Source organism: Oenanthe melanoleuca, chromosome 14 (assembly GCF_029582105.1).
Source record: "Oenanthe melanoleuca isolate GR-GAL-2019-014 chromosome 14, OMel1.0, whole genome shotgun sequence".
In the NCBI taxonomy this organism is placed as follows: Eukaryota; Metazoa; Chordata; class Aves; order Passeriformes; family Muscicapidae; genus Oenanthe; species Oenanthe melanoleuca.
In genome coordinates, this window is record NC_079348.1 from 8902765 (window position 1) to 8930160 (window position 27396).

General features: G+C 37.2%; 2 protein-coding genes across 6 annotated transcripts in view; both read left to right on the plus strand.

Annotated features, from left to right (window-relative positions):
* Positions 1-2555: 2555 nt before the first annotated feature.
* Positions 2556-11316, plus strand: TNFRSF17 (TNF receptor superfamily member 17). Of its 4 annotated transcripts, XM_056503221.1 has the most exons (7): positions 2556-2929; positions 3019-3122; positions 3238-3319; positions 5567-5739; positions 7830-7896; positions 10141-10272; positions 11008-11316. In XM_056503221.1, the coding sequence occupies exons 4-7, from the start codon at positions 5617-5619 to the stop codon at positions 11262-11264; spliced, it is 579 nt and encodes a 192-aa protein (XP_056359196.1). In that variant the 5' UTR covers positions 2556-2929; positions 3019-3122; positions 3238-3319; positions 5567-5616; the 3' UTR covers positions 11265-11316. The 4 variants fall into 4 exon arrangements, with proteins under 4 accessions (XP_056359196.1, XP_056359195.1, XP_056359194.1 ...); XM_056503220.1 differs by having other exon boundaries at positions 2556-3122; positions 5524-5739; XM_056503219.1 differs by having other exon boundaries at positions 2556-3122.
* Positions 11317-12931: 1615 nt separating this feature from the next.
* SNX29 (sorting nexin 29) overlaps positions 12932-27396 on the plus strand; it is a 102053-nt gene continuing 87588 nt past the window's right edge. The window contains exons 1-9 of one of the 2 annotated variants that reach the window (XM_056503397.1): positions 12932-13160; positions 18682-18746; positions 19628-19680; positions 20107-20231; positions 21356-21536; positions 22991-23061; positions 23915-24163; positions 26141-26510; positions 27252-27370. In XM_056503397.1, coding sequence (XP_056359372.1) covers positions 13154-13160; positions 18682-18746; positions 19628-19680; positions 20107-20231; positions 21356-21536; positions 22991-23061; positions 23915-24163; positions 26141-26510; positions 27252-27370 — 1240 coding nt within the window. In that variant the 5' untranslated portion in view covers positions 12932-13153. Of the gene's footprint in view, positions 13161-13224; positions 13622-18681; positions 18747-19627; positions 19681-20106; positions 20232-21355; positions 21537-22990; positions 23062-23914; positions 24164-26140; positions 26511-27251; positions 27371-27396 lie in introns of those variants that run through there. The other variant, XM_056503396.1, reaches the window with a different exon arrangement.

Genomic DNA, 27396 nt, shown 5'->3' on the forward strand with positions numbered 1-27396 from the left:
TCCTTCCTTGACAGGTACTTATTCCTTAGGTACTTGCTAGGATATAAACAATTAGTCCACAGAATTTCAGAAGATGCCAGATGTCCTTCAGAGTGCACAAACCTGTTTTGCAGGCTGTCACACATAGGAATTGTGTAAACTCAAACACTAAATTTTTAACAGAGCTAGTAGTTTGTTTTTCCACTTTGGAACATCTGGTACTCAAAACAAAAGTGGAATTGTGATAATTTTACTGGCAAAATAACTACTGGGGTGTAAATGGTCCTGTTTGCTTGAGGTTTTAAACCATTATAAAATATTTTCGTGTTTAAATCTCTTCTGTGTCAAAATGTTTAGAATAAATATATCAGCTCTTCATTTAATAAATACTAAAATGCTTTTCTTATTGAGAAACACCCATATAAATCCATCCTCACATAATGACTGACTTAAGTTATCAAGACTGTCTAGAAAAGAATCTGGCCCAGCTTAGGGTTAACATATGATGATTGAGGAACAAAGAAATTGTTCCCCCACAGCTGCAGTTCTACCATCCTTGTGCTGTTAGACTGTGCTGATTCTGTCCAGCTTACTAAATTTAGTGACAGAATAATCCACTTTTTTTTTTCTCCTGGGCTACTCAGATGAATTGAATAAGAGGCAATTGTCAAATGCCAGGGCTGGTGTAAAGTAAGGATGGGGTACAGGACTAACTTTTTGGTGAGAGCAAGTTATTAATACAATAAACTATCCCAAGGCAGCTTCACTAATTTGCAGCTTGTGGTGAGTCAGTCCTGCAGCAGTGAAATGGAAGGCCTCGTTCATATGATATTGGGAATAGTGGTCTGTACTTTGGTAATAAGTTCCACCCAAGCTCTCATAAGCACTTTGTAGCCTGGCAGGGACACCCATGAAATACCAATGCTTTAACCATGTGAACTGAAGCAGAAGAGAAAGTTGTATTTCACCAGAAAGCTCCAGACAGGTTAACAGCTTCAAGAAGTTACTTGCTCACCACCAGCAGGTAAGTTTTTAAAATTCCACAAACTACCAACACCCTTAAAATGGAAAGAGAGTTGTTTTAGGGTGCTGAGTTACAATTGAATTGACTCAGTTTACCTTGACATCAAGTAACTTCCTGAGCTACTGCAACATGGGAAAGAAACATTTTGACTGAGACTGGGAGGAGGAGGAAAGGAATACAACTTCCCTTTCTGGTGCGGCAGCCAGCTGGGATTTGAGTGACGCACCGTGAGCTGTGCCCTGAAATTTAAAGGTATTCAAATATGTACAGTAGTTATGCACCTAAATGAGCAGCCTGATATGTTAAAATTCTTTGAAGTCATAAAAAGCCTTTAAAAACAAAGCCGAAGGAACAAGTTATTTACTTAGGAGAAAGAAAAGACAAGAGGTAAGAGGTAAATTATTAGAAGTTTGAGTAGGGGCCAGGAATTTATAAATTAATATTCTTTAACCCTGGCAAATTCTTTTTCCGGGTAGGCTGTGGAGATGTAGCTGAGAACTAGAGAATAGAAAACAATTATGTTTCAGCATGATGGCTTCATTAAGAGCCAAGTCAGCTCCTAAGCTTTACTTGTACTCCTGGAAGTGTAAGTGAATAAAGAGGCTTTTATATTTACACAAGACCATGTCAAATCCAAACTAGGATATCTTGCCCTGGTAACATCTTTTTACTGATTTGTTGTTCCAACACTGCTATTAAACAAATGCTCTTTCTGGCCTGCTCCTCTCCTCTGTGCTGGACATTGGCAGAACTGCAGTCCATGAATTCCCTCACAGAAATGTATTTGAAGCTATTTCATTGGGAGAATTTCAAATAAAAGTCTTCTTTGGTTCTCCAAAAGTAGCACCAGAGCATAAGCTCTGTTTCACAGTCCAATCATAGAATTACTCCATGTCTGCAAAGGAATTTAGAACTTGTCTCACATTTCATTGTGGGTTGGCAATGAGTACTTTGAAGCTGGATTCTTCTTTTGGAGAGCTCCAATCTAGAGTTAAAGCCTTTTTTCGTCACTTCTTTGGAGCAATTAAACACATACTGCAAGCTTCAAAAAGAGCATGAAATTAATTGCTTTTGCTTTAGAGAGCAAAATAACTAAATTAATTGCTACACCAAAATGCCAGTTTATAATTCTCTGTGTCCATCTTCTTAGCTCTCAAATCCCTCACATGCTCAGCTCATTATTTTTAAAAATAGTCATGTGTGACTTTCACTTCTGTGTGTATATACAACCCTTATTCCCCTTAATTGTGTGTCTCTAAAAATAAAGATGGAGAGGTCCTTTTTGCAAGTCCCATCCGTTCTTTCAGGTGACTCTAATTGGAGGCTCAGAATTCTCAGCTGTGTGATCTATTGCTTAGTTACCCTGTATTGTTTAGATCTCAGAGATCTGTGAGGTGGGCTCTTATTAATATTTGTTCATGATGCCTCTCTTTGAATGCACAGGCAGTGCAGTTCCTCCTTAGACAGAATTTCTTCTGTGGTTTTGATACTGTGAGACTCCTGACTGAAAAATAGGAGAGGTAGAGTAGTTTAGGTAAGTAGTTTTTCTGTCAAAACTGTTATGCCTGTGGGGTTCTTGCTATCAGTGCTCAAAAGTAACAAAGATGGAGATTTAGGTGTGCACATTGTGAAGAACCTGTGCATAGTTTATAAACCTTATGACAGCTAAAATGTAAATAGCAGAGGGATTGCTTAATGTGGAAGGAATGTGCTGAGCAAAGAACGCACATCCAAGGAAGGGAATAACGAGATCATTTAAATGATGTAAACAGTGCCTGAGTTAGAACATTGGAGACAGGAGGGAACCTAGTTTGAAGAAAGGCAGAGACTGTGTGGTTTCTGAGAGCTGAAAGCAGGTGTAGGATTGGTGGAAAGATGCATCATGTCATTCGAAATACTGAAGCAGCTGAAAAGAAATCTTGTGAAGTACAGTGCAGACCTCTATTTATCTGTTCTTATTCTTTCTTTTAGATCAGCAATATTTTGATCAGAAAATTAACCTTTTGCTTCCTTAGATGCAGCATGGCCAGCAGGACCAGTGCAGCGACTGCCACTGCTGAGGCCACACCTCGAGTGCTGTGTCCAGTTCTGGGCCCCTCATGACAAGAAGGACATTGAGGTGCTGGATCATGTCCAGAGAAAGGCACCAGAGCTGGGGAAGGGGCTGGAGCACAAGTGTGATGAGGAGTGGTGAGTGTTAACACGCTGTTCACTCACACCCTTTCTGATTGCAGGGACTCTCTGACATGGAGAAGCTCGGAGCTGCTGCTAGATACCATAACAACTCTAGGCCAGATCTCCTGCTTTATAAACATGGTAAGAGTTTTATAACACTTCAGTTTTATATGGAAAGTTTTATATGCTGTCTGTCTCAAGGGAGGGGGGAATAGAAAACTGGTTCCATGTGGGATTTTCATCTGCTTTCTTTTCACCTTCCTAATTCTCTGGAATTCCAGTTGAGGGTGCAGGTTGTCCATTAGAGATCCCTTAAGATTTTAGTTTCAGTAATGACTAAAACAGAATGGCATTATTGTTACGAAGAATAACAGTGTCATGGGATTTTTAAAGCTGTTCTTCTATGGCTAGTTAACATGTTAACATTGTTGCAGAAAATAATTACTTCATTATGGAATTTTGAGAATGAAATAGTGAGCTTGCTCCTAAATAGACTTAATTACTCTAGAAGTATTCTGTGCCAGTGCTCTTATTCCAGAGACAGCAATTTGCATGGGGAATGATTCTGGAATAGTGGTGGCTAAGTCAACTACAATTTCCTTCCTGTCTTGAGAGAGAGCACACATTGGCACTGTGATGCTGTACATGAGAATTTGAAAAACGTGAATGTGTGTTACTCCAACCTCTGAATAGCTAGAGAATTTGGCTAAAATCACCAGAACAAAAATTTTTGCTATACTTTAGTGTATGCCAAACACTTCACATAATTCAAAATTTTTCCTGCACATTTATTTTTGTTGTAACTCCAATACTTCTGTTGGCATCATACCACTGATGATTTTTAGTTTATTTTGTCCACCTGCAAAATTGCTAGAATAGTAACATGTAGGAGATTATTTTTCCAATACAAAATGTAAGTGCTTACATTATGAAATAAATTATGTTTACATTCTGTAAAAACTATTGTACTAACATAAAAATAAATGTCACTGGCATTCTAACAAGCATTGGCTTAATTCAAATTTGCTTGCACAATTCCTGTTTCATGCATTGTTCTTAGTAGTTACATAACTATTCTGGCACATGTGGAATGTCAGAAAAGTGAAAAGGTATCTTCTTTTCTCCAAGGGTTTGCAGTCTATTAGCCCAGCTTTCCTGGGCTGTGCACTTCCTCTGTTCCACAAGCTGGTTCCTAGCTAAGTCAGCTTTGAACACAGTGGGGGATACAGAAGCTGTCTGTGATTTAATTGACTGTGTTTATACTATTGTTATTTTAATCACTATTTTAAAGGAACATTTTTCTCCTCTGTTGTTTTGCTCTTTAATTCACTTTGGAAATACTCGATGTAGCAGCAGCAACATCACTCTTTTCAAAGCTGTGGTCTAATTAAAATGTGCTGAACCAAACAGGCAAAATCCACATTGTTCTTGTTTTTGCTCTGTGTGCAAATGACATTAAACAATATTTTGTCTAAGAGCTGCATTGTTCTGTGCAGCTTGTAAAAGTTAACATGATGAACTCTTTAATAGCTCCATTCTTTTATTTATTTGTACCCCATTCCTAGAACAGCTTATCTCCTCCCTGCCATACAGTCAAAGTATGCACTTCACAAAACATGGATTTCTGAAAATTACTGTTTCGGAAAGTATTAACACTGTTTTAGGAGATGACTGTAAGACTGCTGTTCCTTGAAATGCAGTAACTTTTGAGAAGAAAAAGTAGTGTCTTTTTGTATGTACGTTGGTCTTACAGATTTTTAGGATTGTTGAGGTGAGGTGAGGTGATTTACAAGAAACTTTTTTTGGGGGATTTATTCTGTAAATAGCTTTAGAGAATTGGACAGGATCAGAGCAAGCCTGTACTATAAGATTTGACAGTGTAGGTCAGTTGCTTTAGTGAGTGGGAAAAAAAGCTGTGCCAGCACAAAACCATCAATGTAGAAGCAACTATACAACCAGAAGAATTCCTTTGTCAGCCTAGCTAACGTTGTTTGTGAAGGGAATGTTATAGTCCTAGCAGAAAACCCTCTTTCTCTTGGTAAGTGCTATGTAATTATGCCAGCAGAATTTCTGAAGTACAGTCAGGCAAAAAAGCTGGCACGAGCTTGAACAGAGAAACCCTGAAGCAGTGCCAGAACAAAACTTTGTTGTTCAAGTTATGTGTGGTAAATAGACCTCAAGTTATTGTTCTGTCACTGATGAATTTCAATCTTTAATCATTGACATGATGATATTACTTACTTTGATTTTCAATCCAGTGTTTTCATTTTATTGTTTTGGCTTAGATACAAACAGCTTTTTTCAAATTAAATGGTGAAAGATAAAATTTTTCTTACCTTTTCCAGGTGACTGATTTCTGTCACATAATATCAATTTAACATGTTACAGATAAGAACTGACAAGGATTTCTGGAAGTCTTCAGTTTCTCCAGATGTTTAATGAAAACAACAGTCAAATTTGGGTTCACGGCAGGAAATGCTCTGGCTGGGTGTTCAGTGCTTGGTGTGCCCAGACCAGAACAACATGGAACTGGAGGTGTTCTGCTCCCATGGGAGAAGGCTGTAAGTCTGAAACATTTGTGCATGATTGTGTACAGACAGAAAGCATCAGCTCCTGCTGTGTGCTGGGCTCTGCTCCCTTCACCTGTGCTCCCTTCACCAGTAAAAATGATTTGATTTCTTGAAATCCTGTTCAGCAATTTGAACTATCTAGAACTACTAGAATAATCAGTGCAAAAACCATTATTCTAAACAACAAAAAGAAAATATAGTTTCATACTGGTCTTTATAAATTGTCCCCAGATGTCACTCCTGAGTCAGACAGAAACATTTTGGAAACAAATCTGAGAACTGGTCTTCCTTTTTTTCTTTTCCTTCCTGTTGTTTCTGCAGGTGATACTTCTCTTCTTGCACTTTCCCCCCATTGTTGTCTGTAAGGATCAACTCCAGCAGGCCAACTTAACTTGTCTGAATTATTCCTAGAGGATATCTTGGGGAGTTTTTGAATTTCAGTTACAGTAATGTAACTGCAGAAATACTTCCCTGGAAATCCTTCGTGATTTATGGTTAAATGATTGTTGTAGTTGATAAACCCTTTCTTATTTTGTCCAACTCTGCTAATTTCTGCCATACTTTTGAAGCAAAATCAAGTTAGAAGAAGAGAGCATTTATTAGCATCAACATGTAATTATTTGGAAAGCCAGTGCAAGCTCTGTAAGTCCCATAACTGAACAAGAACTGAAATGTAACTTTACTGGTAAATAAGGCATATAATTATTATTCCCCAAAAGTAAATATTACTGTAGGAGAACCATAATTTCAGTAATTTAATTTTTTTGTATCTTTGCACAATCTAACTATAACAAAACAGTGTTCTGCTTAGAGGATTTATTGTGTATTACACAAGGCAATGGATCAATTATTAACATAACGTAACTACAGTTTCTAAGTAACAATATCCTTTCCTTAATGTCACTTAATGAATTTATTCTTAATGCTACTGTTTTTTGTTTAATTTGTTGGCTGAATCCAATATTGTACTTTACAAACAGCTTCTCAATTGAGGTATAAAACGTCTCATATTAAAGCCAGTTGGTATAGTACACTTCTCCCAAAAAAGTAATTGAAGGGTTGCTTGTCTGGGTTTTTTAAAATATTAACTTCCTTCTATCAAAATTACTCAAAAATGAAGATTGTACAAGAACCTTGTTAAGTCAGAAAATGTCTTCCTTACTCCTGACATAGATTTTGAAATAATATATTCTTTAGTTGTGTAGTGAGATCTGTCAGTGGGAACTATTTCTTATCAAGAGCTATTGATTGCATTTGCTTTCACACTCTTGAGAGGAACTTTTGAATGTTAAGATGTGCAGAAAACAAAGGCAAAAGGCCATGACAACCCTAATTCCTCATAATTTTTTGAATGATTTGTTGCCTGTGTTTTGTCATTACATCACTGTAATATAAATATACATCACTGGCACTGTGTATAGCTAAGGGAAAAAGGCTGGGACTTGAATGGTGGCTGCTTAAAGAAATGACACATTAGAGACCCTTTACTGTCATTGCTCTCCAGTTTCCAATGTGTGAAAAATATATTGCTTAATTATCAAGAATTTGTTGTTTGGGGTACATCTGTCAAAAAAATTAGTTTATCCTTAAAGGCTGTAAGCTTTGGGAAATAGCAGTCCAACTGTAGAGTGAGAATTATTGCTGTAAGAGACAGCAACATTCTCCAGAGCTCTGATGAAATTAGCTGTATTGTGCCTTTTACTTGGGGGGAAGTTTAGGTCCTAGAGTTTGACTGAAAATATGAGACTACTTGGTATTTACTTTGTGTCTTATGAGAAATATGTTTGAACTCTAAGCAGCCATATAGGAAAACATTCTGTCCAACTGAGAGAGAAAGCATTTCTGCCACAATATCTTATGATCTTATGTATACAATTTCAAATAATTAGGCATAAATTAATTTCTACTGTACTTAGAGTTTTACAGGTCTTTTCAAATAAAGACATCGGTGCATTAGTTCGTCAAGTGTGGATTTCTGTGGTGGACTTAGTTGCACATCCCCTGTAGGTGATAATCTGTTTATCTTTTTTTTTTTTTTTCTTTTTTTTCCCCCCCTGTTTTGTTTCTGGCCTTTTTTCTAGGCCCCAGGACATAAAAATCCAGGAACTGACGGGATTGATGAATTAAAGCTGCTTGCCACGTGGTCAGGTAAGCCCTCCAGCCCTTCCTCAGACTTCAGAGTACAGAGAGTGAGGAGCAGGACTATCCTTTTCATGAACACCAAGACATTTAATCAGCTTATCTGTATATAATTTAACCACATCTTTAGTGACCTCCAGACACAGGCATGTTTTGTTATTTCCTTGCTTTTAGATCAACATTTCTCTTATAAAGTCCCTTTACAGTTTTTATGAATAGTACCAATATCATATCAAGTAGATATCAGTTGTAGGATACATCACAGCAACATATAGAGCAGGAGAGCATAACACAGTCCACCAAAAACAAATGTAAACTGTTGCACTCCTCAAAAATTAATCCAAGAGAGCAGCAAAAGCTGGGATCTTTCACTGAAGTCAGTGGATGAAAGATGGAAGAATTGGATCCAGATTGTCTATCCTGAAATTCACTTACTGTACCTGTGGATATCACGAAGATACTTTCATGAGTCTCTACTTTCTTGAGATCACTGTTGAGAATGTGATTGTCCTCTCCATGACTGAAAAGGCTAAACATCATCTTAAAATCAAAACCTGGAATTACTCTGTGCATAAAGTACCAAATGGTGCTTCATCAGAAAAATGGATGATATAACAGCCACTGAGGTTTCTTGCCCCAGAGTGTGATTGTATGGAGCAAGGCAAAACCAGTTTTATGGCTTCAGCACCAGCTCTGACTTCCTAGTGAAAGTTTTGGCATAACCCACAGTCTTTACCCTTATTTTCTTTTGTCACACCTAAATCAGATTTCATCAATTCCTATTTATCCACTAATCCTGAAGAGGGAGAAAAGCCTGTGATAGCTTTGAGCAGTGCACCTGGCCCATAGAAACAAGTGCAGAAGCCACAATAAGCATTTCCATCTGCTAGAGACTAAAATACAGATCTGTTAGACTGCTCCACTAAAAACAGTTTGTGTATTCCCACATGGTGCATTTTGTGGGAAAATAAGTCTCATAGTAATGTGGTATGAAATTACAACTCCTTATACAATGTTTTCCTTTTATATTTCTGTAGTCAAAAAGGTAATTAACTTACATATGGTAAAGAGAAGCCTGTGATTCTGATCTGTTTGTGGCAGTGATACTGGATAGAGGCAGTTATTGCTATTTGCTAGAAATTACTGGTTAACTTTGTATTTAAAATAAACTTTTTTTAGAATAAAGCATCAAGATAAAAGTTAGCTGTGTAAACTATTTTCATTGTGACAATCTGTAGTCAAAGCTTTTTATTTTTCCTCTGAGGAAACAAAATACATTTTCAGAAATGTTACATTCACTGTATATACATCTATCTATACTTATTTTTCCATGCTGGCTACTGCAGTTTTAGCCCAATGATAGTTCTGTATTATGGAAAAGTAAGTGAAAAATGCAGATAATGTTTTGGATCAAAATTGTAAAATATTAATATAGCACTTTTTTAATGATTAGAATGTAATCTTACTAAATTTCTCATAGAAACATGGTTACAATAAAAAAAAAAAAAATAGGTAAAATCCCCAAAATGAACTACAAAAATGCCAACCAAGTAGATGATAAATGAGGCTAATTCAGAACTGAGAAGCAATCACCATGAAAAAAGCCCCATAGTTTTAGAGACAAGAACAATTATTATGAACTCCTGTTTGGAGACCTTTCTTCTCTACAGTTTGTAGTATTTAGCAGCTGCTCCAGAAATGTCTTCTATAAATAACCATTTTCTGTTTCAGACAAAATTTACATTGAAAACTATCTTGGTGCAGCTGCTTAGTTTTTCTATAATTGTGAATTGCCAAAAAAGGAACAGTAATTCCTTGGGGACCTCAGAGTTATATCTTTTTTCTGTAACATGATCCAATGTAGTGGAGCTGTGATGGAAATACATTCTTACTGCTAGCTGTTCTTGGAGTTGCTCACACTGAGAACCCTTTTGTAGATGATCGTCACTATTTTACAATTTCTGTGGCTTGGTAGTTCCATAATTACTGTCCCTGATGGCACAGTGTCTCAAAAATGAATACTTTGATAATCTGCTGCTCTCTTGCACTCCTTGTCACCTCTGGTGTTCCAGTGCACCACCTCCCTCATGTGAAAGCTACTGTGAGAAGAGTAAGTAAATTTCTGCAATACTCTGTGCCTGTGCTGGGCATCTTCATGTTGTATTTTACATTCAAGTTTGATGTGTTGGATGTGTTTACTGTACATTAGTTATTGTTTATGATTAATGTAATGCATCTCTTTTATTTCATAAGGTACTGATTCAAGTGGAATTCTTTGGATTTGTTTGGGCATAGGGTTGATTTTAATACTCACTCTATTCATCTTAATGGTCTTGTTTAAATGGAAGCACCTAAAGCAAGTAAAAGAAAAACTGGATAACACAGGTGAATAAATAAGATTCTTCATCAAATAATTTCAGATCATTGTACATTTTAGCTACTCTTACCATATAAAAATGATGTATTCCAGATTGTGATGACTGTCTTCGTTGGTATCCCTCAAATATTCTCCATGAAGTTATCATAGTTATTAGGGAATAAATATCTAGATGCTGACTTGGAAAAACAGCAATTTCTCTTTGTTGGTTCTGGATCCTGTCAGGATTGTTGTATATTCATACCTGGCTTACTTGCTGCTGTTTGAGAAATCATTTATGAACACTCTAAAGCAAAAAACTTTATAAAGTTTCACCCTCATTGAATGCAAAAGGAATTCTTCCCAGGCAGAGGATACACAATCAATATTAGCTTTTTATTTTATAAGACTTTAAATAATTTTATTTAATATTGTAATCTGTGAGAAGCATATGTGGTATGTTTTGTGAAGGTGAAAAAAGTTTTTTTTCCATTTTACAAATAATATATTTGTGAGTTTTCAGACAATAAATAACAAGTGATTAGAAAATGTGTAGGATTACTTCAATGCTTATTCTGAAATAGAGGGTTATACTGTCATAGAACAAAATATAATATGTAGCTACATCTTAAAACTTTCACTATATCTTAAAATTTTCACTGAGGTTAGAACATAGCTGGGCCATAATGAAATTTGGATCTTTAGCAGCTCTTTGTTTAGTATAGCATGATGTATGTACTAAATTAACTTCTGTGTATTTACAGACTCCTCTGTAGAGCCGAATAATACTCTCAAGGCTAATACTGAAAGCAGTGTGAATACAGAAGAAATTAGACACACACTTCCAAGTGAAACATTAATGTATTCAGTGGAAGAATGCACTTGCAGTGACTGTGGCTTGGTAAAACCTCAGACTGGCCGTGAAACTTCATTTCCATTACCAGCTACTGAAGAACGAGCTACTGTTCTAGTTACCACCAAATCTTTTGATTATTGCAACTATGTTCTGGGTGTTGGATGACTGGGAGAGAAGTATATTTGTAGTAAGGAATAATAAATGAGTTATTCTAGAATAGCTGTTGACCTTAATACTTGCAGTCAGTGGAGAGGGTAGTACATCACCCTTAGAGATCTCCCATTGTGCTTGCATTAATATTGTCATATTATTTCTAATTCTATTATTTCATTAGTCAAGTATTTCTAGGCACTCAAATAATTACTGGAATTTTTAATTTCAGAAAGTCCTTACATAGGACAGCTTTTTCTGCCTTTAGAGATTGTACCTACTTACAGCAGATATATACAAAATAAACAAGTTTGCAAAAATATATGTTCATGTTAGACTCAGATCTTGTGCCACAAATTACTTGATAGTACAAGAGGACTGTTGCAAGACGTAGAAATGAAGACGTACAGTACATCCTCAGTCTTGGAAAGAGTAATTTCAAGACTTGAAATAGGAATGTTCTAAAGATGGATACCTTGTAGAGCATGGAGGCCCCCAGGCTCAGATGGTATCACTGGGTGACCCTAAAGGAGGCTGTGGTGCTGGGGAGCACAGATCATAGAATGACAGATGTCCTGAGTCAGAAGGAACTTGCAAGGGCCACTGAAATCCAGCTCCTGGCCTTCACTGCAATCCCTGCAGTCCCATAGATCTCCAGGTGCTGCAAGCTTTCCTTTCACTGCCAAGCGTTTTCAGACTGAGGTTTATTTCTCTTTTACTCACTGTTTTTACTTATCCTTGTTATATTTACAAGGATGTGTGATTAGTCATGCTGGATTACTCTGTGGATTATAATTAGGAATACATTTCTGTCACCTTGCCTTCCAAGCATTGTTACTTTCCCAATATTAGGCCACAATTTTATTCCTGGAAAACTGTAACAACAGAAGCAACAACTACACAAGCAATCACAACAATCGTTTTTATTTGTAGCTACCATTCGTCTTCAGGTACCTGCACGAATGACGAATTAAATATTTAATTGCACGAAATCTACGAACGATCAGTTAAGAACATCTTTAGGAGGCTGACACAAAGTTTGGGGTGAGTTGGGAGTTAGGTGCCAACACCTCTCAAATAGGCCTAGAGACTTATAACATTTCTTATTATCATCGCTTTGTTTTTGTTTTCATTTAACGACCCTTTCCGAGCTTTCACCCTGTACAGCACATGCGGCAGCAGAGGACACTTTATCCCCACTTTTCTCACCGTTCCTTTGGCGGTGTCGCGTTGCTGCCCCGCAGCTGCCTCTGCCGGGAGGCTCCGGGCGCGCAGGGGCCGCGGCAGCGCCGGGGCAGCGCGGAGCGGGGCTGAGGGCGCGCTGAGGGCGCAGGGCCGCGCGGTGCGGGGCTGAGGGCAGCGCCGGGGCAGCGCGGAGCGGGGCTGAGGGCAGGGCCGGGGCAGGGCCGGGGCCGCGCGGAGCGGGGCTGAGGGCAGGGCCGGGGCAGCGCGGAGCGGGGCTGAGGGCGCGCTGAGGGCGCAGGGCCGCGCGGTGCGGGGCTGAGGGCAGGGCCGGGGCAGCGCGGTGCGGGACTGAGGGCAGGGCCGGGGCCGCGCGGTGCGGGCTGAGGGCAGGGCCGGGGCAGCGCGGTGCGGGACTGAGGGCAGGGCCGGGGCCGCGCGGTGCGGGACTGAGGGCAGGGCCGGGGCCGCGCGGTGCGGGCTGAGGGCAGCGCCGGGGCAGCGGGGAGCTGGGCTGAGGGCAGGGCCGGGGCCGCGCGGTGCGGGGCTGAGGGCGCGGGGCCGCGCTGAGGAGCCCCGGGCCGGGAAGCGCTCCGCGCCGCTCCGGGGCCGTGTTCACCTTCCGGGGCGCCGGGCGGGTTCCGGGGCGGGCGGTGGCTGCCGGCCCGGCCGTGGCTGTGCGGGAGAGCGGCGGCTCCGGCGGAGGGAGCCCCGCGGGCACCATGAGCGGTGAGTGCCGGGCCGGGCCGGGCCCCTCCGCCCCGGGCCCGCCGGGCGCTGTGGGGGCAGGCGCGGGCAGAGCGTGCCCGGGGGCCCGGGCGGGAGTGGCACTGCCCTCGTTCCCCCGAGCTGTTCTCTGGTGCCGTGCTTGGGACACTCGGGTCTCGTATCACCACACCCCGTTCCTCATTCCGGCTCACTAAGTCCCCCCGAAGTGGCGTTTTACCCCGTTTTAAATCCTAAACCCTGCCCTTGAGCGTGGCACTGACTCGCAGCACAATTGATGCTGGACTCGGGCATTTGTGTTGCCTCAGCTCTGAAAAATCATAGGAAATACTCCTGCGGAAATAAATGACCGAGAGAAAATAAGAGTTTAAAAAACCCTAAAAATATGAACTCTGAAGCATGCAGTCGGTGAGAGGGGAGAACCATGGCTTATGGAAAAAGGGTTCCTGTTGCTGTGTCGCTAAGTGAGTCCCAGTGAGGATGTTTCTGTCTGGATGTGGTCATTTCTGTGGTAGAGGGAACTGGTGCAGCGGGTGTGCTAAATCTTGAGGGTAAACGTCTGCTAAATCCTGAGTTTTCTGAGGTGTTTGTCAAGGAAATACTTGAAGCTTTGCATGACAGCTGTGACCCATAAACTACAGGGCTGGAGGAAGCAGATCCGCTTGAATGGGCCAGCATGGAGAGTTATTTGTTAGCACAGAATTGAAAATTCTAATAGACTTCTCGTAGATGTAAAGGATAAGTGGTATTTATTTCATATGTGTTAAAACACATTGGCAAGGATTTGTTTGGGGCTTTTTGGGAAGTGAGGTTCTTTAGTATAAACTTCGATGGGGCTCTTTGTACATCTTCAGCAATGGAAGTTGCAGACAACACTCTGCACCTGAGAACTGGATCACGTATTGATCTCCTCCCGATCTAATACATGGTGATGTTTGTTGCCAAGGGCAGTAAGAAAAAAACTGAGGAATTAACTGGAGTAACTAAACTACGTGTTTTATGGAAAGCAGTCATTTCTGAAAATGAACTGAAAAATAAAACCACTTCGCTTGTATTTTCTCTGTTTTGTTCTCACCTTTATGGTAGGAAGAAAATAGAAGATTTTTGTGGAAGAAATGAGGCAAAAAAAAGATTATTGTGGAGAAGCCTGTTGTGAAAAATGCGAGTAACTGTGAAATCTTTTTTAAAGCATGGGAAAAGAAAATTTTTGCATTTCTCGAATGCTTCAGATCTTGACACAATATAGACTAAATCGTAATTACAAAATTTGTAAGAGTCATCATTTTCATATGGAAAACCTCGGCCCTTCAATGATGAATTCAAACTGGGAATAGCCTTGTGCAAATTTATGCAAATTACAGCCTAAATCTTCCTAGGAGACTAATCTTTGAGAGCTCCATTTGGATTCTGTGACTCCAAAGGAAAGGTAACACCTCATGTGGCCTAAAGCTTCATCGTGTAGTTATTTTTATTACCTTTAATACTTTTTTAAGACAATGAAGAGATACATGTTTATGGGAAAAGAAACATTTAATTACTTAGAGTAATGCCTGGGGTGACATTGACAGTAGTGGTTCAGTTGCATGATAACCACCTTGTATAGCCCCTGCCAACAATTATAAGGTTTTTCCAACAATTTCGATTGGACAGCAAGATAACAAATAAACCCCTAATGTTGCACTTCGACAAACATTACTGTTATGCAATGCTGTACAGTATTTTTCTAGAAAAATATAAGTTAAACTGATCAGAACAGAGAAATATCTATCATTATCATGCTTGGTTCAGACAAAGGAGATGGCTCATATTAACATCTCATCAATTTTAACCATATCCTTCTTTTAGTGCCTGTGACAGCACTGTCTGTACTTCTATGCCCAGTTTTAGCTGTTTTAAATAACAGAGCTGTTTCTAAAATACAAATGAAAGAACTTCTTAATGTCTATAATTATGTTTTATGTTTATTTTTTTTAGCTACAGTGTATTTCTAGTGGATGTGAAGGTAACTTCCTGTTGATGTAAGCATCACCTTAATATTACTAATGCTGCTTACTAATTACGTACTCATAGTTTATTGTACAGTGCTGAGTAGGCTAAACTTGAAAGGCAAATAATACAAGGATACAAGATTTAAGTGCTTGTCAATAATTGGGGGTTTTGTAATTTGTTTAATGATGGTTACAAAAAAACTTAAAAATGCAACTCATGGTGGGAGGAAGAGGCAGTAGAATCATAATGATGTAGTATAAGGTAGCATTTAAATTAGGTCTGTGTTTATTTTATCTTAAATTTGTGCCATAAGAACCTGTATTAGAGCAAGCAAAAGGGATTGCAATCTGAAATGTTGCATTCAGGACATATGTAAAAGCAATATGAGATTTGTTTGTTTTACTTATATGCTGCATGTGGTGCTGAAGAGGGCTTTACCTAGGAAGAACTGGATGAAAATCCTGCTTTCCTTTACTTGTATGCCAGTTTGCTGCTGCTGTAGGTGTGGATGTTTGTGTCAGAGTATGAAGAGAAGTTTGTTTTAAAAATAGGAAAGCATGACCTCGAACAATAGAAAATGAGGAGGGTCAACAGAGGCAGGTGCAGTACCTGAGCCTATTTTAAACCCTTTTTGACTTAGTAGATATTGGTGGGAGGAGTCTCTTTAGGTTTCTTAGTTTTTGCAACCTTATGTTTCCACAATTATTTTTAGAGTCACGTATGAACTTCCTTTTTTATTGTTATAGTCTAAATACAGGCTTTTTCTGAGTAATTCTGTTTTTATGCATTCTATGTTTTGTGTTTGTATGTTTGTTGGTGCAGTTTTTTACTGTTATTCTGAATCAGGAGAAGGGTATTTTAGTTTGTAGTACACTTTTAGTCAGCTGGAGTTGATCACACTTAATTGGTGCTCTTGTCTGAAAATATGCTTCTTTTTTTGTTTTCTAACGATTTAGTTTAGAAAATGAAAATGTGAAAGAACTGAATCTTCAATAGAGCTAGTAGAGATTTATTTTTACCTTCCACCTACTTGAAACAAAACCATCACTAAATAGTACCGTATTTTCTAACCTTGTTACAAAGAAAAATATACCCTCAGCATGAAAAGAGACAAAGAAACTTAATCTTTCTGGTTTTTTTTTTTTTTTTTTTTTTTTTTTTTAATTAGACTTTGTGAATATTCTTTTTCTTCTACCTGTAAAATTTCTGTTAAGCAACAGCAGTAGAAGAATTTAAGATGTGCATTGAGGAGAAACCTCAGCTAAGCCCTTAGCAGGCACATTACATGGCCTTATAGCCCTGTTAGTGGTAAGGGTGATCTGAGGGGCTTCAGGAATTCTTGGTTGTAATCTCCTCCAGTCATGATTGTTAGTAGTGCAAATTTACAAGTAAAGTAAAGAGAAAATGCACATTGCACTCCATCTGTGTACAGTTGAGGCTGTTTGGTATCACATGCTTTAGTAGTTTAGAACATTAATTAGTATAGTGAACATCAGTAGGTATTCTGTTTTTATGCATTTTTTTTATGTTGATCACAGTTTGGAATCTAGTTGCAAATCATTTCTGTTGCCAAATAGATACAAAGGGTCCAAAGAGATGTGAATTTAAAAACTTACATGTATTGCATTTGGATGACAAACTTGGCCCACCTACTATTATTTTCATTTGATAGATGTTTTTCTGGTCATGATATTATTAATTGCATCCATTTGTTCTGATGTTGTCTGAAGCTATTAATATAAAGAGAGATATTGTGTTATGCCTCTTCTTGCAGGTGTGTGGGTAGTGTAAGATTGTAAGAATAATGAGTTTTGAAAAACAGAGAAAATCTGTAGAGTTGTGTATATTCAGTGTTACTAAACATGAGGAGTTACTCTAAAAGTTGGGATTGTTATCTTTGTTTTATGGTGATGTGATTTATTATAAAGCAAGTAGATACATAAGCATGTATACATCTTCATTTTGGCAATGTATGTGTGGTAAGAGCATTGAATATTGTTTAATAAATTGCAGTTTCTGAAGGAGCATAGTGTGGAATGGTAGGGATTATATGAATTTAGCCTTATCTTTACACTGGCATAACTGGCATAGCTGTTAGGAAGTTAAAACCCATTTGGTGTGGGGTTTGTTTCTGGAGTCCTGGACTGGCACTGAACATTGTTTGTGTGCACTGGAGTGCTTGACTAACTGCCCCAGACCTCACACATCACATGTCTGCACAGTTTGAGTCAGAGTTCAAAATGGGAAGCACAGCTTCTTGAAAATGCACTGTAATCAGCAAAATCAGTGTTGGGAAGCTTAGTTAGCAGCTATGTTTGCACGTTTTTCCTGTTGTTTTTATTATTCTGCTGTACTGTGGGGGTTTTCTTCTATTTAATGAATATATGAAACTATATGGAATATGAATTCTATTAATATACTTATAGATTAATATGGATTTTTATAATACATTATATCAGTATAATATGTACTTATGTATTATATGAATATATACATTTAAACAAGGGCAGAATCATTTCACCCAGACACATTCTGTCCTGTCCTGCTGGTCCTGCTTTGAATGGAATTATGAAGATAGGAAATTCTGGGGTTTGGACCTCACAGTGTCAGCAAGAGGAAGCACATATTTTTCATCATCTCTCTTTGCTAGAGGGCTTAGTGTGTGGTATTTGATTTTCAGTCGGGAGGAATTTGCTCATGCAGAGTTTGGATAATTGGCTTTCAGTCCAAATGTACATTGGTTGTATGTTCTTTGAAAGGAGAATAGAATGACTTTAACTCCAGAGATGTCACAGAGGTTTCTGTTGGATGTTTTGAACTTAAGCTGAGAATAAAGAAATTACAGTGGCAATGTAGGTTATCTAAAAGAGTAAGTGTTACCATATTTGTGGGAGTTTATAAAGAATATTCTAACAAGTAAAGTATTATGCTATTGTTGAAACAGCTTGAGAAGTTAGAGATTGTCTTGCCTAATTCCTTATATAGTAACAAAATAGATTTTATAGGTGTTAATCAGAACAACTATGCTGGTAAAATGCTAATATGCTAGTATGCTGCTAGTTAAATTTTAGGGAATTTATTGTAACAGTTGCTCTCTGTTCACCTGACTTAGAACTCTTTCTGCAATAAGGTTTGACAGTAAGAGGATACTCCTGGTGTGTCATTCTTGTTTTCCATTCTTTTCTAGTGCTGTGATGCTGTACTACACCGGTACTAAGAAACTCAGGGCAAGCTGTGCATCAGCTTGAATAATTATTCTGTGTTTGGTACTGGTGAAAATATATTCAAAATATTACTAAAATAAGAATCTAGATGATATTTGAAACCGTATTGCTTCCTGTTAGAGAAAGGCTACTTGAAAGCTCAAAGCATAGTTTATACCGCATCCTTTTGCTTAGAGAAAATACATTAGTTAATTTAGTGAAATAATTGTCATGGGAAGGAAGTTTTCAGGGGCCAAAAGAAAGAAGTTTGTGTTGGCCCAAATGTATTAAAAATTTTTATTTTAAAATGATATGATTTTGTTGGTTTTCAGGTTCACAGAGCAACGACACTAAAAGACAATTTCTTCTAGAACGGCTACTGGATGCAGTTAAACAGGTGAGAAATCCAAAAATCCAACACACATGTAGTGGCATACTCAGAATTGTCACTATGAGCAGGGACTGTCTTTGCTTTCTGTTTAACAAAGAGAAGGAAAAAGAAGAAAAGGAAACAAAGAAGAAATCGTGGCTTTCACATAGTACAACTGAGTTTTTGTCTGCTAGCAAACAATTGCTGTGCAGTATTTATTTAAAATTCTTATTCTGGACAAGTTATATTTGTAATAGATCTATTTTAAATATATGTAATATTATAGAATATATATTAGGAATATATGTTCTTGTAATCCTGATATGACTGAACTAATTTGCAGTGTACTACAAAGTCTTAGTTTTAGAGTAGCAGCTTCTTTGCACTAGATTTTTAGTGAATGGTTAAAATACATGTAAAGATGTGATTTATATGTGTATGTCTGTATTTGTGCCAACATGAAGTTCAGTGAGTACAATTTAATAGACTGGAGTTAATTTGGGAGAGCTTGGAAGGCAAAAGAATGCCTCAGAAGTAAGCCAGTAAAATGTCTTATAAAGAGTGGTTCTGTAATTGTAGCACTGACCTGGGTAGGAGCAAGGTTTGGTTTTGTGGGTACACATTTAAAACGCAAAAGTAGTAATTTCCACTCAGTTTTCAATTTACTGAAGGACCTGCAGGTGTGTTGCTCTGGCTAGTGAGGATATATTTGAACTGCAAGAGCAGCCCAATAATGTAACATTATGCTCTAGAGCACTTTTTGGATGCAGTCTGTATTTTGCAGTCCTCTATTTTGTGCTTCTTTTTTTTGATGTGACTTTGCTTCATATATAGAAATAGTTCCAAAAACTGAATTTATTTAGTATAACAAAACCTTATTAAAATTTCTTAAAATCTGTGTATTGCAGTGTCAAATACGATTTGGAGGAAGAAAAGAAATTGCTTCAGACTCTGATAGCAGGTAAAATAGTCTAAGATTAATATGCTTAGATTTTGCATCATAATGACATAAAGCATGGCACAAAATATTTGACATGCTTAAAAAATTACATTGCATGAAAGGTAGGAGAGCTGAAGCTAAAATAACATGATTAACAACCCCTCTAGCAGGTGAGGGTGATTTCTCAAATTTATTGCCAATTCTTCTAAATGTAACCTGTGCCTCAGCTTTCAATCATTATGATGAGAATGTGGGTATAAGTAGATTATACTGCTTGCAAATAAAGAGATTACTGCATAGAATGGATCTTTCACTGCTCACAAGATAATGCTTTACATTCCCTATTCAGAGATCTCGAATAAAGTTGCTGTGTATAAACATAGTTGATTTTCACTATGATTTTTTTATAGTTCCTTTTACATGAGTTCATTAAAAATTCTGTTGCAGGGTGACCTGTTTGTGTGCTCAGTTTGAAGCTGTTTTCCAGCATGGCCTGAGGAGGAGCCGGGGATTAGCACTGACAGCAGCAGCAATCAAACAGGCAGCAGGTTTCTCCAGCAAAACTGAAACAGGTAAGTTGCTAATTGTAACTAACCTATTTTAATTAGTTCATATGTTCAGTCAACTGGTATAATTTCTAATGGAAGTTTTAAGCATTGCACCAAACTGCAGACTGTTGGTAGGATACTTTACACTTGGTGTGTTGTAGAAGTAGCAGTGAAAATGACTGTTGCTTCTTAGTCTAGTTTAACTTGCGTTCCAAATTTCTCTAGAATAATTGCTGTTAGGAAATCTGCACTTCCTACTGTTTCATCGTGTGTAGTGGAAAATTTATTTTGAATTCTGGTAGGGGATCAAGGTTGTATAATTGTGCTGTTAAGTTTTTAAAACAATGTTTTCGTTCTTGACCTTGTCTTACTCAGTTCTTTAAATGCCGTCTGCTATGTACATCAGATATGTTTAACTTCTAATTATTGATGTAATTTTAGAAAGAAAAATTATATTGCTTGTACTGGTTGGGTTGGTTTTTATTACTTTCTCCACATTCAAAGAAAAGATTACTTTATTTTTCTCTTCACCATGATGTTTTTATTTTTTTTATTTTTTTTTAAAAAATCAGAACTATAGGAAGATACTGATCAGTTTTTATCAATATTTGGGAAAAGCACACAGAAAGTGTTTTAGTGGAAAGAGATATTGTTGCCATTTAAATGCAACACTTCTGTTTTCTAAAGTAATATAAATTTGTCATTTGCATGTCTGCAAATTCTGGAGCTACCTGTTCCTTTCGGCCTGCTTTCCAACATTTCACATCAGTGGTAACATAGAGTTCTAAAGAAATCTTTTCCCTTCCATAATGTTTCCAGTTGAACATAAGAACCTGTGGATAAAATACTAGCTTAAATGTGCTTTTAAATGTGAATTCTATATAAAAATGTCAGATCAAATCCTTTAATTTGTGTGGCTTTTTCAGTGAAGTGAAAAGTTCTAAGTGCTTAAATAGCCCAAGTTCTGTAGGAATAAATAACTTATTTAATTGGTGGGTTGCACAAAGAGTGTAAATGATTCACCTTTGTTCAAAGTTATATTGTTACCTGTTTGTTTTATAAATTTACATGTAAATGTATTCAGGTATGAGCTTAGTGGCTTTCTTGGTAAATAATAATAATGATTATTATTAATCATTAAATTCCAGAGCCAGTATTCTGGTATTATGTGAAGGAAGTGCTGAATAGACACGAGCTGCAGCGCTTCTACTCTCTGAAGGCCATCACCACAGACATTGGCAGAGGCCGGGCCTGGCTGCGCTGTGCTTTGAATGAACATTCCCTGGAAAGATATGTTCACATGCTGCTGGCAGATAAGAACCGCCTCAGGTACTGTATCTGATACCTTTGCAGTGCAGGAAGTGTACTGACAAATGAAGTGCTGTCTGAAACCCCAGGCAGCCAACCAGAAGCCACAGCTGTAGTAGTACCCCATATTAATTGCTATGCCTGTCAGATCACTTAACATAATTTAAAAAACTTTTTTGTCAGCCATTAAGATAGTGGCTTGTGCCTGGATCAACATGTGATCTCTTCCCTAAATCCATTCCCTGTTCTTTCAATAATTTTCCTCACTGCAACTTGGACACCATGCTTTAAGGTGCCTCTCTCGTTCCACTAAAATAGTACACAATTGCAGCTCTGTGTGATCAATTCATCAGTGGTAATTGCCTGTTGCCTTTTGGAGATGCTCATCCTGTAATTGCAAAACTCCAGCAGTGCAGCAGTGGGGAGCTGTGTCCGCAGATCACTGGGAACTTGTTTGGTAGCAGTTTGTGAACCTTTTGTTACAGTACTGAGAATAACTTACTACACCTGATGAAATCCTAAAGTACTTTGGAAGTGCAAAATGCTCTTAAGTTCATAAACTGAGTCCTGCCTTTTTCTCAGATCTTCAACTCCTTTTCTTTATGAAAACTTGAAATGTTTTCCTTTTTGTTATCAATAACCGTTGAGGTTGCTTAAACCACTTGGTCAAGTTGGTGGATTCAGCAGAAAGGCATTTTATTCATTTGCATTGATTGATGGATCTAGTGGATAAGATTATTGCCTGAACTGAGTTCATTAATACCACATTCATTTCTAGTTTGTTGTCGTCATCTGTAGCTTTCTTGCAAAACAGATTTTGAGGAAATCAAATAAAGACAAATGAAATAAAGCAAAAGGTCTGGAAACCATTAGGAGATTAGTGACTTGAATTGCTATGTCACTAATTATTCTCATGTAGCAATTGTTGCATAGTATCGTGATTATCAGCACACTTCATTGCAATGCTATATCTAAAAACATTTATTCCAGAATTTTGAAGACTTAAATATTACCCAAGTTCCAATGGGATTTACAGAATCAGTTTACACCCCAATTATATATTTTGGAAACTTCTAAATGAATCTGTCAGAGTTTTTTAATAGGGTTTTCTTGCTATCTATTTTGTTGTTTAATTAATTGAACGCTGATAGTAAAAATATTGCATTCTGCTACTAGAAAGAACCAGACTTAGAACAACTAAATTTATGTGTTCACAGTGAAAAAATGTGGGGTTTTTTACATCCAAGTTCATAGTTTACGCTACTTAGAGTAATTGGTGTAAAACTAAAGAAAAAAAAATACTCTGTAGTATGTTTTTCTAGAACCATCTGAACAGTTATCAGTATCAGAACTACAGGAAGTTACTGTGTCGTAAAATTTAATCCTTCTACTTATTCTTCAGAGTTTTCTTTCAGAAGTGAAGCATATGTTATTATAGGATTGCATATCCTTTTTTTTTTCCCTTTGAATTACAGTGTCTTCTATGAAGACTGGTCTTTTATGATGGATGAAGAACGTTCCAGTATGATCCCTACGATGGCAGCTGGTAAAGCTTTCTCTTCAGTATAACTGCTCTTGGAAAACTACTGCATTTGGGGATGTTACATCTGTTTCTGGTTGTGAGGAGCTTCTCTAATACACTCTGTTTATGTGGAGAATGTGTCAGAGACACAGCCAGGGTGAACAGTCAAGGTATTATGCCAATTTATGCTATGAAGTGATGGATTGTTAAAATCCTGGATCTGGTCTTCCTACAACTCAAAAATCTTGCACATAAATTTTTTAACTCTTCAGTTGTCAAGGCTAACTTAAAACCAGTGGAATTTAGAGAAAGCAAAGTGGGTTATTCCTGACTAGAAAAGAGTAATGATGGAATTTTATAGTAAGGTCCAAATTACAGAAATACAGGTAAGAGTAAGAGTAAGGAATGATAACAAATAATTTACTTTTCTAGAGTTCGATCACAGCAGTGATGTTTTATTACCTTTTATACCCCCTTTCTCAAATACATTGTCACATGCTTCATTCTGCAAGACACGGTTCATGGGCGTTTTTGCTAATAGAATATAGGAACCAACAATTACTAAAGTTGCACTGAGATGGGTTTAAATAAAAGGTTATAAATAAATGAGTTTACAGTACTTTATTATTTAATGTGCAGCTGAACAGCCATCGAGAAGAATTCAGAACTGATTGCTTCAGCTTGAATATAATCTAGGAAGGATTGAATGCTACATGAAAGAATAAGAATTCGTTCATTGGGAACTGTGGGAAATTTTTGAGAAAAATCTTTTCCATGTCATAGCTTTGTTAATCCTTAGCTTCTATGTTCATAACTTCCATGTGGAGTATATGGTGCATTTCTGCTCTCTTTTTTTCCTTCTTTCTTTTATCTGAAGGTCTGAACTCCATTCTTTTTGCTATCAACATTGATAATAAGGATTTAAATGGGCAGAGCAAATGCACACCCACTGTGTCAGATTTGTTAAAGGAATCAACACAAAATGTAACTTCATTATTGAAAGAGTCCACTCAGGGTGTCAGCAGCCTCCTTCGGGAGATCACTGCCTCGTCTGCGGTCTCCATTCTCATAAAACCTGACCAGGACTCTGACCCACTGCCTGTTCTGTCCAGGAATGTAAATGCAGGTAAGCTTTTATGAATATTAGTGCAATTCAGAAACTTAGAAAGTATTCAAGTGTATTTAAGTAACTTTTTAATTGTAATGTGCTATTGTAGAGCAGAAGTCTTGAAAATAAGTGCACTATGCATACAAACCAGTTGAGTGTGTAATTGAAAAGCATGAAATTGGAAATATTGGGTGTGAATACTGGTTGGTAACAGCATTTTTATATCATTGTGAGAGGAAGGCTAAACTGTTTTATTGGTAATGCATTGCTTGTGACTTGAATTTCAATTTCTTGTTCATGAAATTATGCTTTGAAGTTTGTGATGTAATGATTTTTCATTTTTAATGTTGTGTTTTGTCACCTTGCCAGTCAGACATACAGTGTTGTATATAATTTGTTATATATCAGATAAAAATCTTAGCTTCTAATCTACTTTGGGTTGGGACTATGTTTACAGTCTGGATTCCTATGCAAAGCAAATAATTACCAAGATGAAAATTTACTCATACACTCTTTACCTTTAGAGTTCTTGGTGTTGCAACAAGCTTGTATGATGTTAGTTACTAACAATGACCCAAAGTCTTAATCTCTTACTATTTGAAATCAGTCAAGAAAAATGTGATTTTCATGATATAATTTTTGTTCCAAAATTAACAAAGTAATATTTTATTATCTGTGTTTCTGGAAGTTGAGCTAAATGTTTGTTTTGCTTTGTAAAAGTACAAAATTGTGGGAAGATTTATGTGCTTTTCAATGAAGAAACAAGGTTTGAGTTTAGGTAATAGATTGTTTTGGTTTGAGAAAAAAGCACAAACCCCACATGATAATCTGGTAGGAATAGAAAATTTGGTTTTTATTTGCATTGAAAATAGACTTTGTCTTAAAACACAGTGTTTAGAAAAAACTTGTGGTAAAACTTTTGTTGTTTAGCACTTAAATGACATTAAAATTATATGTGATACTTGACTTGGGATAACTTTGTTAGTATAGAATAGCCTTGCAAGTTGAAACAAGACAATAATTGACCATATGGTACATATGACTCCATAACATGATGTACCTGATGTGTGCAGCACATGTGTATACAGAACATGAAAGGTACAACTTCTAATGAAATGTCATTTTGAAAAAATTGAGTTTGTTCAAATGCAATTATACATGGAACACTGGAGCAAGTCAGATGTTTTCATTAAAGTCTGTGTTCTTCATTGGAATTCTATTTGCAACCAGAATGGGTTTTAACAGCCTTTAAAAAGTATGTTAGTGTGTTTTGTGGATATATAACAGCTGGACTTGAATTAAATAAAGCAGTTTGGTCCCAGTGTGAGGTGTCTTGGTGAGTAAATTTCTGATATTTCTTGGAGTGCTTCAGCTTTGCATTTAGCTTCATGTGCATATCTGATTCAGTGAGAATAGGTAATAGTGTAAAATAAGTGCTGTCACTGAAAACATCTGGTGTAATCAGAGAGAATTTCAGTGTATTTCTAAACCAAGAGCTACTTAGCTGAAAACTAACTGTTCAATTTTTAGAATATAGACAAAACTATTTGATTGGAGGGTGTGGATTTTGTTCATGTTGTGAGTTTGTTCTTTTCAGTTTTTCCTCTGAAAGTGCTTCATGTTTTCTCTGTTGTGCAGATCTGCTCTGCATTATACATGAGGTGTAGTTTGTGACAGGAGAAAGTGACAGGAAGGCTAACTTTTAATTTTAAATTTAATTTTAGTTTGTAGAACTTTTTTCCAGTTTCAATTGAATCATGTTATGAATGCATCTCCAAAATATATTCTAAAATCTGAATTATGTAAGGCATATAAAATAAAGATGGTAATTAGAGATTTAAAACCTTATGTGTATGGAAAGATAATGAATGCCATGTAGATCTAAGTGTTTTTTTCTCGACTAGAGTAATTTAGTTCATGAACTCTTTCAAGAAAAAAAAATATTTCATCTATTATTTCTTTTCTAAACTGTGTAAAACTTTGTATTGCTACTAGATTTGAAATACAAAAAAGATCGAAAAAAGAAGAAAAGAGTGACTAATATTATCTCATTTGATGAAGAGGAAGATGAGCAAAACTTGGGGGATGGCACAAAGACTCTGATTACAGGAGAAAGTTCAGAGGAGAGTATAGACAGATCTTCAGTTCTGGCATTGTCCTCATCTGAAAGCACTCTCGGAAGAAATCTGAATGGGAGTGAAAGTAACCATTCGTGGAAGAGCAATTCAGTATTCATGAATGGAGAGTATGAATACCAGAAACTGGATGTGAAGAGCATTGATGATGAAGATGCAGATGAAGATGAGCTGTATGGAAAATCGTTAGGAAATAAAGGCACAGAGGGTGGAACTGAAGCTTCTGAAAAGTAAGTATTGGTACAGGAGATAGTGGTAAACTTTCCATGCTTCCCCTGCACGTCTCTCTTTCCTTTATGGGCACTGGCAAATAGATGTGTTGAACTGAACTATAGATTTTCTCTCTCTCTTTTTTTTTCCCTCCCTATTCCTCCTCCCCCACCTTTTTTTCCCTCTTTTTTTTTTTTTTTTTTTTTCCTTTTTGCTGTTTAAGAAATATAGGCCACTACAGTGATGATATTTTGGTTCCAAGTTTCACTGAAATCCCAAATGTTGATATTTCAGACTTCTTGTTCTCCTTGAAGTTCTCAGTTATTATAACTGTGGCATAATATAGCCAGTCTATAATTGTGGCCTGCTTGATGTTTCCTTATTCTTAGCATGATAACAAATCTATTTTGGCTTCACAATAAAAATGTGTGTTTTAAGTAGAGTAAGCTTGTTACATCAGAGGTTAGATGGTTCAACAATGCAGGAAAAAATGGAGAGAGAAAGAATAATTTTAGATACTAACATGCTTTTTTTATTTCTGACAGAAATTCATTTAGAGAAAAAGGCCAGCATTGCCTGTCTCATCTGCTTTGGAATGTCGGGTTTTTAATGAATTAATGTATGGCTGACCAAGAAATTGGCAAGCAGAGTGTAATAGAGATTTTTCTTGTAGTGGTATCTCTGAAAGAAATATAGGCATTATGAACAGTAATGCTAGTTGTATAAATAGATTTGTTTGTTTGTTTGTTTGTTCTAAATAGGCCTCACGAAATAGTCACATGCAATTCTCAAATATGCAGTTGGAGTCCTCTGCAGGTCCTGAATGATGACTCAGATGTTCTATTTCCTGTCAGTGCTGTTGGCTCTTATTCCCAAACAGGTGGGCATTTGAATTCACAGAATTCC